The sequence below is a fragment of the Podarcis liolepis genome (assembly GCF_965112155.1).
Source record: "Podarcis liolepis genome assembly, chromosome: 10".
Taxonomy (NCBI): Eukaryota; Metazoa; Chordata; class Lepidosauria; order Squamata; family Lacertidae; genus Podarcis; species Podarcis liolepis.
Window position 1 is genome coordinate 44,738,826 of NC_139562.1, and position 18,574 is coordinate 44,757,399.

General features: G+C 40.2%; 1 protein-coding gene across 7 annotated transcripts in view; it reads right to left on the reverse strand.

Moving 5' to 3' along the window:
• Nucleotides 1-10,420: 10,420 nt before the first annotated feature.
• Nucleotides 10,421-18,574, reverse strand: part of CNOT2 (CCR4-NOT transcription complex subunit 2) — a 56,748-nt gene continuing 48,594 nt past the window's right edge. For 6 of the 7 annotated variants that reach the window (XM_083463604.1, XM_083463605.1, XM_083463606.1 and 3 more), the window contains 6 exons: nt 18,356-18,512; nt 16,175-16,236; nt 16,019-16,068; nt 15,373-15,473; nt 14,591-14,735; nt 10,421-11,568 (listed from right to left, as the gene is read on the reverse strand). In XM_083463604.1, the coding sequence (XP_083319730.1) occupies nt 11,482-11,568; nt 14,591-14,735; nt 15,373-15,473; nt 16,019-16,068; nt 16,175-16,236; nt 18,356-18,512 (602 nt within the window). In that variant the 3' untranslated portion in view covers nt 10,421-11,481. The remainder of the gene's footprint in view (nt 11,569-14,590; nt 14,736-15,372; nt 15,474-16,018; nt 16,069-16,174; nt 16,237-18,355; nt 18,513-18,574) is intronic. The other variant, XM_083463610.1, reaches the window with a different exon arrangement.

An 18,574-nucleotide genomic window follows, 5' to 3' on the forward strand; every position in this document is an offset into this window, starting at 1 on the left:
AGAACGTCCCCCTATCCACGCCCTGGGCTTTAGGGCTACAGAACAACAACAGCCATGGGATAAAACAACCAAAATGTCCTTACAATGAAGGGAATCTAAAGCAACTCCAACAAATAAACACAGCAGTACGATCCCAAGAGTCTGCTCAAAAACAAAAAGCCGAATATACAAAAACCCAGTGGCAGGAATTGCTACTAGCAGTAATGAAACAGAGGGAAAAGAGATTCTGGGAACTGGTGGCCTGGGTTTAATGGAAGAGAGTTCATCACAGGACGCCTCAACTCCTGCCTCTGATTGGGTTAAATATTTCTCCAATCCAAGCCAGGGCCAGCCCAAGATGTTTTGCTGCCTGAGGCAAACCAGAAAATGACACACATTGGTTGGTTCACAGGCATGCCCCTGCCTCTCTAGTGACTGCTTTTTCCTTTTTCTTCCCTGAGGGATAGGGCTGCCATATTTCAAAAAGTGAAAATCTGGACGGAAAAGTTGTTGGGCTTTTTTTGCAAAATCTCAAAAAAGGAGGAAGTTTTTGAGCTATTTTTAAGGAAAATTGCCAAAAAAGACACTGCTGACATGGCTTTTCCTGGACTTTTCAGCAATTTCTGCCAGGACACTGCTCCTGAAGGCCAATTGCCAGCTATGTCCAGGAAATTCCAGGCATATGGCAACCCTACTGTGGGAGATAGACCCAGCAAAGGGGCTTGGTTTACAGCAGCTGAATCTATCTCCCTCAGGTGTGGATCTGCCAGCCTTCCCAACTGTCCAGAGTCTGCCACCCAAGGCAGTCACCGCCATTTGCCTCATCAGGCCTACAACAGGAGAGGGAACAGTAGAGGGGTCAGGCAAACTCCCTGTGGCAAGATAAGGGAACTGCAACAGCAGCAGCCACAACACATTCCCCACCAAGTGCTCAGTGGGGAGAGGGTCTTCCCTGTGGTGGCACCCCCAGATTTGGGATCCAGATTTCCTGGCAGCAGTGGGAGGGCATCGAATTAAGCAGTGCTTTGAACTGTAGGCGGCTGCATACAAACCATACATTTAAAGCACGCCCCTCGCCCGAGAAACATGGAAATTTATAGTTAAGGGTGCTAGGAATTGCAACTGTGGAGGGTAAACTATAGTTCCTAGTCTAGCACTCTAACCCATTCCTCCACACTGGAGATCATGGGCTCTGGAAAAGTCCACCATGCTTTTATTGGGCAGTGGGAGCGGGGAGACCAGAGGCGTAATCTGGATGGGCACTGCTAATCCAGTAGATGTTCCTATTTGCACACAAGCCTGAGCTAAATCCAACTTGCGTCTCTTAAGAAGATCTGATGGATGGAGAAGCAGAGGTAGAGCTGGACCAGCCTTGGTACGTAACTTACACACACACACACACACACACACACACACTGCTGCATGATACAGAACGCTGCTTCCCGCTCAGCAGCCCATCAGCATTCTTCATCCTTAACAACAGAAGCCATGACACTTAATTTCTCACGACGAGAGCCCAGCAGTACACTACAGGCAGTCAATAACCACTTTATCACTTGAGCTGGCCGCTATATTATAGATTCCCCCTTTCTGTGAACTCAGCTGACTACTGCAGTTCCTTCAGAATGCAACTTCGCTTCCTGGACTTTTGTTCAAGAACACATGTGCGGGTTTTGTTTTAAATCTAAAAGTCAACAGTGTCAGGAATCAACGTGGACCGACCAAGTCATAAGGAAGCATGAGTTCAAAGTGGATTTTTACAGGCCACAGTTCAGCACTGGATGTGGAGTGTGGAAGTATTCAAAGAAAAGCATCTAACTAGGCCTGCAACCCAAAACTAAGGACCAAAGGAGATGTCTTTGCATTGAAGATGCAACACAGATTGCAGACACTGGAGGCTCAGCCATGTAGAGGGAATTTAACCCTTCCCCTCCTCTGAATCTGCTCTTTGTCAGGGTGGGGGAAGAGATGTGATGAGGCAATCCCCCAGACATTTAATAAGTTTCATATAAAGATATATGGCAGAAAATGTCAAGGTATTGTAACCTACAGCATGGAAGTTTCCTTCTTTTCCCCAGTGCTCCATTTTTAGGTTTTGTTTAATGATTTGCTTTTCATGCCACCCCAAAAAAGTCAATAAATGACCCCACGATTCTCCCTTTCACCTGCTATTCACACAAGCAACTGCGTAACAAATTTATTATAGCCTGAGATTTCATCTTATGGCCATATTAAATAACATTTCTCACCTTTAAGATGCCACAAGGCTCCGATGTTTCCAGAGAAAAGTAATCTTTCTATCTGTACATGATATGTGCACCCCTACAACTTCTGCAATGCAGTACAGGAAGCATATACAGTACATAGTATTATGAGGAAGGTTCATAATTCCAGAAAATTGTCTTCAGAACATGACAATATGCAGTTACTGGAAGCTTGCAGAGATAAGCTCATTGAGACAATCTCTCAAAACCTTCTGAATGAATCTGTAGAGATTTGCACTAACATCTGGTTAACGCAAGATTTAGCCATTTTTGCAGTTCTTGTTCAAAAGAACTGTTTTAGTACAGTATAAAACAAACTGGCATAGCTAAACTTTTGCAAAAGGAGCAGCTCTCCTGTATAACCATTCCTAGAAAGCTGGGCAAGGCAGCCCCATGGTCATATTAAAGACCACCACATCAACCTTGGATCTTTACATCAATGGAGCTAGCTAGCATCCTATGCTTCCTCTGTAACATCAGAAGAACTGAAGAAAATAGCTCAAGAAGGGGGGAAAGAGGGATCAGTCAAATGAACTCATTCATGTACCTGCTGGTTATTTACCCAGCACACCACTTCATAAATCACCCCCAACCTCCCTCATAGCAATGCAAGGCTAATCACATCAACAGTAAATGGGGCAAGGAGAAGAGATAATGATAGACATTAAGCTGCAAGGACTTTCAAGCTTTCTCCTTGCTAGTGCTCCAATGGCAAAGCCACAGCTTGAGTGAAAATCCAGATGGCGGTCCCATCCTGAAGACGTTGGAAACATTGGAAAAGAGAGGCAGCTGAAAAAACCACAAGTTTTAATAGAGTGAGTTTGGAGGCAGAGTAAGGCTGCCATGTCCCTTGGGATGGGCATAGGAACCTTGCTACTTGTCTATCTTAACTCAGTATGGCCAACTCTTGACTGGGTTGGCTCTCAGCTGCCTCTTTTAAATGGAAGATGAAACTGGGATCACTAAGCTATGGCTGGAGCTTCTGTATTCTGGTGATGAATCACGACTGGCAAAATAGTTGGGGCCCTACATTTTAAGGGCAGCAACACTGGGGATTTAGAAGGAATCCTCATCACCCAGCTAGTGTTTAACTTCAGATGTTTTCAAATATGTAAAGCAGGGGTAGATATAGTGCTCTCCAGATGTTGAACTACAATTCACATCAACTCTTTTGACTGTTGGCCATGCTGGCTGTGACTGATGAAAGTCTGGAGGGCACTATGTCAGCTACTCCAAATGTAGAGCAACTCTTAAGCATGTGTACTCAGAAGTTACACTGTGTTCAGTGGGGGTTTGCTTCTCTGTATGTTTAGGATTCCAACCTGTGTCTGTACTAATGAACTGCTATTGAAAGGACGAATCTTAAGCTGGCTAGATGGCATTCACATTGAACATCTCAAGCTTTTCAATGATGTAACATACCGTATTTTTCGCCCTATAGGACGCACTTTTTCCCCTCCAAAAATGAAGGGGAAATGTGTGTGTGTCCTATGGGGCGAATGCAGGCTTTCGCTGAAGCCTGGAGAGTGAGAGGGGTCGGTGCGCTAATTATATCAGCACCGTGTTAAATCCTGTGTGATAAGAGGTAATATTTTTAAAATGATAACACAAAACAAAACCCATAGGCTAACATTTGCTTTATGAATATGTCTAGTTTAGGGAACTTTTAAGATGATGCCTAAAAGTTTCTCTAACTAAAAATTCAGGGCTTTCAAGCTCTGGAAAACACACCTGTGTTCGAAGAGGTAAATCATGAGTGGAATCAAGAGAAGGAAGGGAAGCAATGCTGTTATGCCCCCAGATAATTTAAAGCAATCTAAACAAATCTGAGAGTGGGGAATGCAGTACAGTTAAATATCATGCATGGCACATGCACATTTCTTTATTTCAATATAAAGAAATTTGCATAAACTACAAGATGGGAAGTAATGAGTTGGCGATGGCAACAATACATAAATGGTGCCTGTCAAAGCTGACCTGATTACAGTCTGATAGCGATTATAAAGGAACTTGAAGAAAAACCAAAATCTGTGTGATAGATGATGGCGTATGTCCAACAGGGAGGAAAAGATAATCTTTGTATGTTGAGAACCGGAGAAAGATAAATGAGTTTAAAGGAATGTAGAAGTCTGCAGCTAAAGAGCTAGTTCTGACTAGCATTTGCCTCAGTTTCGTATATCTTCTCATTGTTTTGATTACTAAATAACGCCGTAAGTTATGTAAAAAAACCTTATCTGGAATGTAGCCTCATGGCAAATGATTTTAGCATCTCTCCCAAATAGGTGGCTCAGTGGAGTTCTTCCTAATACTACATTTTAATCACTTTCTACATTTTAATCACTTGCTTCATTTAAAAGTTTTACAATGTATTTATATATGTTTTCAGCCCCAGTGCTGGTTACAACAATATAATATACACCTATTAACACAGAATAGCTACAATGATAAAGAAAAGGAAAACCCACCAACTACTTTATAGGAGTGGGTAAAAATGAAGTAATGGGACGGAAGCTAATTGGAGAAAACATTACCTTGTTTTTCTTTTTTCCCATCAGCTCGCATTAATATCCAAATGTACCTTGCAGATAGGTATGAGAGTTCCTTGTTTTACTATACCTGGACACAGCAAGTAAATCAAACGTGAAGATTCTCAGCACTCTGTTGACACACAGCGTCTTTCTTCCTTCCAAACCAATTACAAGTGTTGCTTTTTCTTACAATCCAGAGAAATCGCAGGGACTTGCATCAAATTAATTCCAGAGGGACTTGGTGTATGCAGTTTCCATAAAAGCAATCCAGGCACAATTTACATTATTAAGGCCTTTTAATAATTTGAAAACAAAATCCCCTTGAAATGAAAGTTTAAAGCCAGGACACCGTGTCCCATGTTTCATTTTAGCCACCGTCGTAATATTTAGTTTGAAGAATTAATGGATAAAGGAAGGCTGCTAGTCAAATTTACGTTTAAATTTTAGTCCATGTAAATATACATTAAACGGTACGTAGGTCAGCTTATGGGAACAGTACCAAAGCTAATTTAAACACTGGTTCTCGGCTTACATCTTTTTAGTATTTTTTTTATTTAGAAATCGGCTCCAACCTCAGCAAATTAAACAGACTTTTAGGAAGAAGAAAATACTAAAAATGCTGAAAGCTATCTGCTGAGATCAGGAGGATGTAGTCGCCAAACCAGAACATTTAAGAGTATAGTTACTAAAATAAATGGAATTGCTTGCTTCAGAACCAGCCGTTTTCATTTAAAGTTAGTGCCTTCTATAAGCGAAAAATACTGCGAATAAATCACTGTACACAAAGGACACACGAGTAGCATATAAACATTTGAAACGACTGCTGGTCCCACATGCATATGACCCACTCTTAAAAGCATTACTATGTTTAAAATACACAAAAATGAAGGATTTTTTCCTCACTCAGATTTTTCCTATGGGGGTGGATGGGAGATAAAGATAAATCAAGAAGCCATAGGGATAATCCGTTAGAATGGGCACAAACTTTCCAATTTATCTAATCCATGGGTCCCCAATTCATCTGGGCCAGTGGGTACATGTGAAGTTTTCAAAAGGTTTTAGTAGCCCCACTGGGAAATGGCTTAAGGGGCTTTGCCAGTCACAAAATGGCTGCCGGGGCCTTGAGGAGGCACACCTAGCCACGGATCGTTGGGGGTGTCCCCTTGCTAGCTTGTACTCCGTGTGCATTTCTTCGGTGTTGGGAGACAGGTTGGCCGGCCAGAAGAAGGGGAAGCCAAATGGAAGACTTCCCCCAAAGATTCCAAAGGGTTGGCGAACCAAGAGTTACAGAACACCAAATGGGAAGGAAAAACAAGTGGAACGGCTCCCCAAGAAGAGGGAAACAAGCCTACAGGTGCCCAGAGAACAGGGACAGCTTTGAACACAGACACCCCCAGAGGGAGGACGATAATATGCAAGACGTCTCCCCAGAGAGGGTGGAAACCCAAAATTCAAAAACAGACCCCCCTGGGGGGGGCACACACCCTCACCTTCAGGAAAAGGAAAAAACAAAACACACAAATTCTGTTCCTTTTCCTTATCCTTGGTACCCAGTTAGGCTTCTCCTTCCCACCTTACTTTCTTACACAACTACTTCCAAAATGCTATCTCACCTTCCATTCTGGTGGCTGCGATCAGGAATAGAGGAAGCTTCCTTCCTCTCAGGTGGCATTCTCAGCTCAGAACCACAGAGAACCGGAAGAGGAACTAGGGAGGAGCAACACTCTTCGAACTTCCTCTCCCAACCCTCTACAGTGCTCCAGGCAAAAATGGTAACTTGGCAAAGACAGCTCTGAGCATAGCTGTCAACCTTCCCTTTTTTTGCAGGAAATTCCCTTATTCCAGCGCAGTTTCCTGCTGCTTCCCCCACTGCTATCCTGGATTGTTAGATATTCCGTAGACTGTCCCTGGAACAGGTGAGGCTGCTGATCCCTTATTTTCAAATCTGAAAATTGACAGCTATGGCCCTGAGGGAAGTGGAGGAATGTAGACTTCACATCGGGAACATCCGATCTAGTCCAATGCCTGCTCCATAACACAAGAACATCCACTCAGCAGGTTCATCTAGAAAGCAGCAAGTTACAAAAGCAGAGCAAATGGGTTATGGGAAGACACTCAACTGACGAGAGCAGAGTCCCACAATGCACAGCAGCCAACCCCTTCCCTAAACTATTCTTTCAACCTAAGCAGAAATGCCTTCCTGACTGCACAGAACTTGTCCAGAGAGAGGCAGTCAGTCATTATTATCCCATCAAAATCAAGGACATCAGTAAAAGCTAACAAGTGCCCTTGTTTTTGATGGGACTTAAGCAGAACCGTTTGTGCTCTTGCCATGGTGTCAAACACCAGGACAAGCAATCACTCAGAAAATCAGGTGCCCCTCCAAGCTATCCAATGTTCTATGCAGTACTTTGACCCATTATCAAAGCTTACGAGGCCACATAGAAAACTAGACATGGCTGAGGCAGAACTCTCCCCCCCCCCCAAAAAAAGGGGGAAATGATGTTATTCATTTCTTCCTTTTTGCCCTCAATTTCATTCCCTTGTTTTCATTCATTCTGCTTACTTCCTGCAAATCAATTTTGTTATTAACTTATTCCTTCCAGATTTGGTTTTTGCTTCCATGAATTCCATTTCTGCTCCTTCTTCCCTCCTCCAACTTCATTTTCATTTGCTCACCAATATATTCAAGAGGTGCTACTTACTGCCTATTCGGTTTTTTCCCAGCTGTGGTGAATTGGGCAGCAGGCAGGGCAGATCGTCAAGTCTTCAGCTGCCGATGGTATAGCAAAACAATGGGCCAGTGGATCTGGCTGTTAACCAGAAGGTTGGTGGTCCAAGCCTACCCAGGGATGGCTGTGGGCAGGATCCTGCTTTGCAGGGGGTGGGACTAGATGATGCCTGCGGCCCCTTCCAACTCTACAATTCTTTGAGTGGGACTATTGATGTCACATCCAAAAACTGAAGCATCCTCAGACAGAGATCATACAACAGACTTTAAAATAAGCCCCCCAGAAATGGAAGTGACTCCCAATATAACAAAGGGCACATGAGCAAACCCAATGGAACTAAACAGCTGTGTAAAACAGAAAAAGGGGGTAAATCGGAAAAGTATTTTTTAAAGCTACTGAATTGTTGGAAGGTTCCCCATAGGCCACTTAAAACCTCCTGGTGGACCATATAGCCCACAGGTTAGTCACCCCTGACTTAAATACCATGCAAAACTATATTCTGCAATTTTTTAACTGTTAATAGAATATTTGTGAATTCAACCTAAATTCGCTCATGGCCACTTCAGACCATTCTTTGGGTGATGAGCACACATCATAAAAGTTGTACTGCTGAAACTAAGCAGGTCTAACACTTGATTAGAAACTGCCTGGGAACTATTTGCAAGTTGTTCCAAGTTCCTTATTTACTATAAATAAATGTACCCAGCCCCTTCTTTAACCTAATTAGCTCTGCTCCCTCTATTGCGGCGTCAGCATCTTTTCTTTTTTAAAAAATGAAACACAATTTGGTAGTGCCCATTTATGTATTCTGCAGGATAGGGATATGATGGTCATTAAGTAAAAAGCAGCATTCTAAAATCTAAAAAATCTGTACCCTGCCAATAAGTGAGGTTTACATATAGAAAGGAAAGTAAGTGCATATAGGACTAATTTGGAAACAATTAAACCTTCCCACCATTGAGAAAGATATGTTGTTTTTCAACTTACCTTGTGAATTGTAATGCAAGCGAAATTTCACCATCAAAACTGGCCAACAGTAGTATTTATAGGACTGCACAAATCACTATGGAATTGCTGTCGTTTATCTGTCAATATGAACTTGATGTAGGCAGGAGTTCAGCAACTCGCTGACTTCAGTTCAAGTCCTGCTGTTATTACTGGGACTGTTCTGGAGCAAATAGATAATGCCCAGTTTCACCCTTCTGTAACCAGAACGATGACATGAGAGCTATATTTAAAAACACAGCAATGTGTCCATTTAGGTTTATCTAATAGGGAATACTTGACTTATACCTAGTTGTTCCTCAATTTGGCATAAAGGATCATTAAAATAGCATTAAATTACAGCTCTCTTTCAAAAGAAATTAAGAGGCAGATATTTAATCCTGTGGCAGTCTTCTATTTTTCTCGTGCACAAGCATTTTGTTCATAATATTAAATTCAATGTTAAATAGATCAAATGTGTGAATGTGAAGGGCACAATGGTTTTATAAACCACTACTACCTATTCTCAGCTCCGTAACAATGATAGTCTAAAGTAGAATTCTGTTCTTGGCAGCATGTAATGCTTTATTATATTAGCATCCAGCATCAACATCCTGTTCTTGCTTTATCCATTTCCAAGTTTTGATCATGTACAATACTGTGAATTAGGCCACCATAAAGTGCATCTAAAGTTATACTTAGAAGTATTTTAAAACAGGCCCTTTGAAACAGCAACATCATTTATTAGGGCACATTGCAGGAGAGTAGTTCATGCCTAGCAATCATCCCAAACTATAATGCAACAGGAACATTTGAACGCATGGGGTCCAGCATAAAATGAGAGAGATCATTTTGACACCACAAAATGTGCCAGTGCTGACGTTACATGTGTGTGTGTGTGTGTGTGTGTGTGTGTGTTGTGGAGACTTCTATGGTAATGCTCTATGTTTCACAAATTAATAGAATGTGGAGAATATTTCCAATCCCATCCCTTTTAAAGGTCTTTGTAAATAACACAAATGTATTGAATAACTGAGAAACAAAACCAAGCAACTAAGCAGTATTTGTCATGGTGTAAGTTACCAGCCTTAACTGGCTGAGGAAGCACTTTGTTTTAAATAAGAAGAAGATGATAAGTTGTCATTTTATATTTTTATGTCTGTCATTAACCCAAAATACATATAAAAATGTAGAATTTATATTTGCTGTACACCTGATACAGAAAACATAGCAATGTTACTAGCAGCTGATTTCCCAAAGTCGCTTGAGAAAAGAGCTAACAAATTTATTTTGCGCTATATAGAAAAAAGTTTTAAACTAAACATTTCTCTCGACATTATTTTGCTGTCTTTTCCCACTTTGGTAACTTCAGATAAGTTGTAACAACTTATAATATCCGATTGCAATATAATTCACAGTTGACTGAATTATGTGTTAAGAAAAAAGGATACACACTATCCCCTTTTTCCCTTTGCCTAGAGAATAGTTACAGTGCCTTTCACAAATTAAATGCTTTTCATGTTGGTTTATTTAGATTTGAACCTCCAGGGGAAAAAATAGCCATTAAACGAAATGTACCTTCTCTGCTCAAAAAGTTTAAACAACATACTCATGACAAAAAGAAAGTTATTTCAATGTGAATTTTTGGACCATCTTCCATGATTGCCCATCTTACCCCATTGCTAAAAATACATTGTTCTATTATTACGTCAGCCTGTTCTGACATTAACAAGGTTTGATCACGAATTCAGACCTACAGTGGAAACGTATGCGACTCTTATTCAATGAAGCTCCAGCAGCGAAAAGACTCTTCCTTTTAAGTGCCACAAACACTTTATAGCTTAGTATGTTTTAATACTTCAACTTTTTTTCCATATTTTTCTCATCGTTGAAGAAGTGATATCACAATCTCAAATCAAAGTCAACACTGCAGTGAGGAGAGCTTTTCTACTTTATTACAAAGAGAAGAAGCCTTTATGTGGTCAGAAAATACAAGATTGATCTTTTTTTTTTCTCTTCCTATGAAACGCTGCTGTTCAAACAGCCAGAGTGAATTGTCTCAGTTCACTTCGTTAAGTCCCATCACATTCACTTGGGTATGGATGTCCTTGGCTGCTGAAATCTGGCCCTTTAGTGCACAGGGCGACAAAGACGTCCCCTGACCAGCAGTTCCAGAATGTCCCGTTTTCATATATTGCATCCATGCACACCTCCTAAAAATGAGGTACAGCAGGGCAAACATTTTCCAAAATAGATGTCATATATATAATATATACACATTCGTACATACATACCTTTATTCATGTGATGTCCAAAAATTTAAAAAAAATGTACACATTTATTACAAAATCGTAACAAAGACTGGACAGTGTTTTGCTCATTCTGGAAAGATGAAGCTCAGTAACACACAACCCTGGAAATGAACCAAAGGTTGTGGCAATATCTTTCTTCTAAACAGTCAGATATTCTTGCATTAAGTTGGCGAAAACTGCCTTTTCAAAAACTGAAGGGGAAGTAAAATGAAGGAAGCAGACCTTGCTCATCTTTCCAAATGAAATACGAGAAGGATCTTCACATAAAAATGCACAAACATTTTTTTTTTATTACCAAGAGTGCTACAATGAACAATGCAAATTTTATTGTCTATTTCTTGTTTCTTTTTTTCCTTTTTTTACAATTTGGAAACTAAGTGGTAAACTTTTGTCAGTGTACTTGCTTGTCTTTACAGACCCAAGCTTGTCTGCTGGCAAAAAAAAAGTAAAAAAAAAAAATATTTAAATCCGACCCTGCTCAAACTAAAGAAAAACAAATTATAAATTTAGTTGTTGGGCAGCACATAATTAGTAAGGCAGGACTTCAAATGGTGACCCTTTTGCATGAGCCAATTGCCAGATCCTCATAAGGAATTAAAACCAGGATGCCTGAGCCACATCAGTTTTGCAGTTATGTTGAGTATTGTGCTGAGACAGCCATACCCCAAGACAAGGGAAGTCTTTAGAAGGCTTGCTGAGCAGGGTTGTAGTTGAAGGTGGATGGCAGATGAGGCCTTTCTTCTAGCTTGTCATATTCCAGATGAAACTCCTAGAAACCAAATAAAAAAGACAATCACTTCATTATCAGCAGATGGCCCACTAAATTCTATAAGGTCATGTGTAACCCAAAGAAAAATGTTGCTTCAGGGGGAAATAAAATCTGCTAGATTTTCTCTTGACCAAATAAGCTAATCTTCTCTTGGCCTTGTCTCCTTTTATATTACGATGGTGAGGGGAAAATAAATATTCTGCAGCAGCAGCAGCCTTCACTTTTGAAATTGGCTTTACAAAAACTCTCCAGTAGCTACTTTAAAACTTACGGCAGAACCCAACATAATGCCAATGAACTTCCACTCATGCAGAAAGACTCCTTGCAACCTCAAAATCTGCTCTGGAGGATCATGGTAAAACGCTACATACAAACTTTAAAGTGTTTTCCCAAAATTGTCCATCTACTATTCCCCCCCATTTTACTTTTTTTCTTCTTTGCCACATTCTGCAGATGTGCAGAATGCATAACATATTCTAAATTTTGGGAGGTGCGGGACTATAAATTACATTTCCCCTACAAGCTCTTTTATAAGGAGGCAGGGGAAGGCATTCTTGACGATGAAGAAGCAGCAACTTGTGAAGTGAAAATGATGTACTGTAGTTTTAAATTCTACTAAAGGATATATCTGGAATGTAAAGCCAGTCAGTCACCTGGTCACCTGTAGCTGGTAAGAACTACCTCCAGATGATACAGATAGGTAGCCGTGTTGGTCTGCCATAGTCAAAATAAAAAAATTCCTTACAGTAGCACCTTAAAGACCAACTAAGTTAGTTCTTGGTATGAGCTTTCGTGTGCATGCACACTTCATATGTGTGTATCTGAAGAAGTGTGCATGCACATGAAAGCTCATACCAAGAACTAACTTAGTTGGTCTTTAAGGTGCTACTGGAAGGAATTTTTTTATTTTGACTCCAGATGATAGGCAGACATCTATTTATTTATTTTTATTTCTCTATATATTCTGCCCCTTTCCACTTCAGTGATCTCAGGGCAGATTATAAATAACGAAAGAAAAATGTTTGCCAGCAATATCGCCTTGCAGCTCCACCGCAGTGGCGTGTGTGGGAGCTCCAAACTGGCTCCAAATGGATTGGCTCCAAATTGTCCCATGTGTGAGCAGAAGGCTCACATGCAGGAATTTCCCATTTCTCCCGTGATGCAATGCACTGACCCTCAGGAGCATCTTTCTGGGGGCTGTGATGGACTGCAGCTGAGAGATGGGGGGAAAATCCATGTACAGAAAGATCTGGATGCTTAAAACATAAATAACACAGGCCCATGAGGAATAAAGCAAGGGAGTACTATTCATAGTCAGAGGGTTGCCAAATAAAAGGTTTTGTTCTTCATGGCCGCTTAACTTACCTATGAAAGGATGGGAACAAAGAGCAAGACTTCTGCAGAAGATCTTACTAGGGGGGAATATGAGAGCAGGAAGGCCTTTACTTATGCCTCAACACGTTCAGAGCTTTATAAGTAAAACACACATGTTGAAGTGTGTACTCAGTGTAGATTTTTAAGCTCTGGCAGTTCTTTGGATCAGAGTTCTCTGAAAGAAAGAGCTTTCCTGTCCATCTCAGTATCGGATCTGCATGTTATGTGTACTAACAGTAGCAATCAAATGCAGGTTTGCACTTGCCAGCATGTTTAGGAATACCCATTAAGCTTAAGATTTTAAAGGCAAGATGGCATCCAAACACACCATTCATCTTTCTGTGATGAAGGCGAACAAGAAAAAGTCTAATGTTTCCTGGTGATCTGAAATAGCTATACAGTATTTTCTCATCCAATTCTTTTAAACAATGGTTTATTTACCTACAATTTGTATCGCAGCACACGTTCAGGATAGATAACATTCAGTTCAATTCAAAATTACTGATAGATAACATTCAGTTCAGTTCAAAATTACAAAAACAACATTTTTCAAAGATACAAAGTCACACTCAAATTCCTTCTCGTGTCCACAGGGAGCAAGACCAACTCCTAGCCATTCAAGCTTCCTGCTATGTTGGCTAGGACATGCCTCTCTCTCCCATCTTGTGTAAGCAATTATTCCAAGATTTAAGTTGTTTCTTCTCCTGTCTTTAGACTGTGAGCTGTCTGGAGAGAAATGTCCTCATTTATACAAAATATCTATTACTGATTCTGTACTCAGTCAACAAATACTACATGTAAGGTAATCCACATGCGATTTCCTTCCTCCTTTCGCAGGTATGGCTTGATTTTAAGATGCACCTCCTAAGAATTCCCCCCCCCCCTTGGCAGCCCAATTTGAATAGCTGCAGTTGAGAAAGAAAAATGCTCCTTTGCATCCCAAGCTTAACTTCAAGCCGGGTATACAGAAAAAGGGAAGTAGGATATGAGTCACAGTGCCCAGAGTGTCCCTGGTTACCTCTTAGCAACAGATTCTGCATGCTGCAGATGATACCCTGCTTGGGCCTAAGCAGTGGTTCCCCACGGCCGATATATAGATTTGTGACAAAATAAACTGCATTTTACCACTCCATTTACATTTCAACCAAGATTCACAGAAAGGTACAAATCAGACCTCCTCCTAAGGTGAATGAACTATTGCTTTAAGAGCCATTTCTAGAATGTGAAATCAAAACCCCACAGGCTTTCTACGAAGCTGGTTGATGGATGTCATCCTTATGTAATTATCCCCATGACAATAGTCTTAATATGTTTCAATCACTTACGCAACGAGGGGACAATCAAAGGCTGAAGCAAGTTGAAAAGAAGGAACACAGTTTCGACTTAACTAGGAGATCTTGATATCCCGAAGATGGGCAACAGTCAGCGAACTGAGAGGGAACCAAGGTAATGAACGCTGGTATGCTACTGCCTCTGTCCCAACAGAGTCTCCTTCCACATAATCAGAATTTCTGGTGTAGAACAACCCACCCTAAATGTGCACGGCCTTGAATGCCCCCCCCCCCATTTTACAAATACTAGTGAGAATGTGCACAAATTAAACATTTTACGTACAACTTTTAAATGTTTCTCTGAAGAAGAAAAATACCTTAGCTACTTTTCTCCAGTTAAGACAGTCAAAGAAGTAGTATGTTCCCCTCTCATATGTATTGGTTTTCATTGTTGGCTCCATGCCTGGTGCCCTGGTAATCCATACTCTTTCTTCTTTGTGGTATCTCCAATCTCGGTTGAATCTAATATTATCCAATCAGGAAGGAAGAGATTCTGTTAGCTTGGCTAATTTCCACTGATTTAATCTTCTTTAAAACTCAAAATATATCTCTATGCCAACATGGCTGCTCAACATCTTTAACATGCTACAATAATCTAGCCACTATGAAAGTTAGTACCTCAAGCAAAAAATTGAACATATTGTCCTATATGCAATGGTAATATTAGGAAGTATTAATGAAATATTTTTGCCCAGCGTGAAGTAGGCAATACAAGATAACTAAATTGCAAGACAATTTATGAGAGCTTAGATTACGGTTTTAGTTAATGGCTTCAATCTAGAGGATAAAGCTGTGCATACACACATCCCCCCCCCCACACACACTAAGAACTCCCAGTATTCTCCTTCTAATGAGTGATGGCTGTCTATCATCTGGCAGAGATTAGAGAATAGGCTCTCCACCATGCAAGCACAAGTGCGGGAAATATATAAGCAGAAATCTGTTTCCTTTCAAGTGTCATTCTTGCTAGCACGGAATTCCCTAACATGTGGCATATAAAATAACTTGCATTTGAAACAGCAATTTAAAAATTTTTAAATAACCAGAATAATTGTCTCCTTTGTATCCTAATACAAAATTCACTGAAATCTGAACATACAGCTCTACTGCTGCTAATAGCTGTAATACATCTCCTCCATTCATGTAATAGAGATAAAACAGTAGATCTTCCCCATAGCGGCCAAGCTTTATTGCAGCCAACTGTAAAGGAAAAAAAAAAAAAAGATGAACACTTTTTAAAGAAAGGAGTTTGCATAAAGGCACTAAACCCAATCAAACTTTTATTGACCTATAGTTAAGGGTGCTATTATGAGACAAATTACTCTGGTAGAATTCCAGCTGGCTTCAACGAAGCAGGAAGAGTGTAACTAGATTGTGAACCTATCTCCAAGCATGTTGCCAACACTTTTTCTAGCATGTATAATAAAACAATCCATTTCCCCCTCTAGCGTCTATTTCAATTTACCTATTTAGCAGTTGTAGAGCTAATGTTGTAGAAAATATCTGGTCTTATAATTTTCTTGTCCTTCACATATTCATAGTCCTTACTACTAATTTGTTTACGTAACAAGTATCTGTTAAAATAGTTTTCCTGAACTGTATTATCCTGGGAGAAGTAAAGAATTTAATCTGTCTAGAAATCAAGTTTTTTTGCTGAAATTATAGACAACTCAAAGAAACTTGCATTATGCATTTCAACAGGCAAACTTTTTGTTTATATAAAGGGACAAGACGGTATTGCTCACCTTATCCCTAATGTGAATGTTCGTTAAATATTCAGATGGAACATGGAAGTCTAGATAAAGGAATGAAAAGCGATTTAATTCTGATCCCATGACACTGACTCTCACTTAGGAATTTTAACCATACACACACCACACACCCACGAACATCCACCCTACCTATATCTTGAGGTCGACAAGGTGAAGAAGCCCAAGGTGATGCAAATTTGGGATAAAGATTTCTGCACAGAAAAAAAAGTGACTGAATTGGTATCAAGATCCACCTTTCTCCCAACATTTGTGTTATTTTTTCACAAAACTACTTTATGCACACACACAGGCTAAAATTCATACATTATCTAGACAACACAGTAGCCATTGAAACCCTGATTTGGTATGGCTTGGCTCCACTGCGCAATGGTGATGTATGAAATTGCAAAACATGTAGGCTGCTTGATCTTCTTGGGTACTTCCCATACCAATACTTCATCTCAGGCCTGAGAAGGAGCATACCACTGCTTCTCTTCTCTTGCTGAAGGAACTACACCATTCCTCGGGTTTCTCATACTCCACAGAGTGGGAAACAACCGTTCAGATACCAGCAGAGCTCTGATCTTTCTTTTGAGGTCACAGCTTACCCTGTCTTCTGGTGGAATGGAGGGAATGCAGACGAAGGAAATTTTCCAGCTGAAACTGTCAATAGGTTCTAAAATTCACCACGTACGGCCTTAAAACCATTACAATTTAACTACCTTCAAGCTTACTCAATTACCTTTCTGCTCTGAACATGGGATGTGGAGAAAGAGTGCACTAGGGAACTTTGCATACACTCACACACAGCAAAGGAACTGGAAGCAGCAGAGCCCTCACATGCCATTGCCAAACATTTTTTATTTTTTGCAAAAGCCCAACACACAACACAAAACCAGAGTCCTGATCAAAGTAGAGGCACAGGTCCAATAAAGAGGGGCATAGGATGAGATTGTGTCGGGGTACCAGATCTTTCTGTTCTCCCACCCCTACCCCAGTCAATCACATGACGCCGTGATGTATTCCCCACCCATCGGTGACAACGTTTTCAAAAGAGGGTGCTGTAGCCACTGATTAGCTGGCTATCAGCAACCTCCTTTGAAAATGTGCTTTCAGCGCCTTCAGCTGATTGGGGCAGGGACTTTGCAGAGACTCCATGTAACTGACCACCAGCTGATTGTCAGTTAAGAGAGCTCCTCAAGTCTCTGCAAAGGGGGAAAATGTTCCTAAAAATGTAGTGCCAGGGGGTGGGGTGGAGATGTCTATCATGCTCCCTGGGGCAGTCACCCCTCTAAAAAAATAAAACATACATTTAATAAACACTTTCAGCCATTCTCATGAGCCTACTCTACTAATATCACATGTACATCCTCAGTTGCACACTTTTCTATGGAAAGCTTGATAAATAAAATCCATGGCTATTCCTCACCTAGCAATAAGGGCAGCAAACTATGGTAATGCAAGTAGTCTGGCACATTGTCTGCCGCTCAGACAACAAATAACTCAAGAAAAGCAGGAATTACATAGTCAGTGAAAACAAAGTCTTTCTAGGGTGTGTGTGTATTAGAAATGGTAATGATTGTTGCTGTACACCTAATATGACCTATTATATTCTCTTATTAATATTGGTTGGTGCAGTTGGTTGGTTACTGCAGATATTAGAAATTATATTATTATGCTTTATTGTTTTATTATTAATAAAAAATTCCTTCCAGTAGCACCTTAAAGATCAACTAAGTTAGTTCTTGGTATGAGCTTTCGTGTGCATGCACACTTCTTCAGATAGACTAAGAACTAATTTAGTTGGTCTTTAAGGTGCTACTGGAAGGAATTTTTTATTTTGACTATGGCAGACCAACACGGCTACCTATCTGTAACTGTTTTATTATTATTATCAAGGGTTTTTTTCCGATCAAGCTGTAGATAAATTTTATGGCTTAAATTGTATGCTTTTTCCTTTTGGATACTGCTTTGATATTCTCAAATAAGTGTTATGTAAGTGTTTTAAACTAAAAAATGTGCACAAGAACATACACTATTCATAAATGCAAATCAATATCTTGTTTTAATTGATTTGATATGAAGCATTTTTCCAATTCACACTCTTGAAAACAGAAGGAAATGAAAAGAGGATCTTGCTTTATTGGAAGCTTGCAGAGCTGAACGCAACATCTTGAAACAAACTGTTGTTGTTGTTTTTTTGTTTTGTTTTTGCTTTCCAGTATTACATTTTCAGTTAGCAAAATATATTTAAAGTTTTGATTTTTCAAGGTGGCTAGCTGAAGTCATTAGTTTGAACAACAAATGGTATGGAAACAGAGAACAACTTACTCAGGAGAGTTGAGATTGAGACCTAGAGTTGTCAAGTCACTTCCTAATGCGAGATGTACCATGCCGGGGTCTGTCTCTGCTGCCCTGATGAATGTTAACAAACCAATCATTCCAAACTGGTCTGTTACCATCCCTTGAGGAATGTTGGTAACCCGACCTAGGCAAACACACCACGAGATTAATCCCAAAATGTCCAGAACCAAAAAACATTTAAAAGCT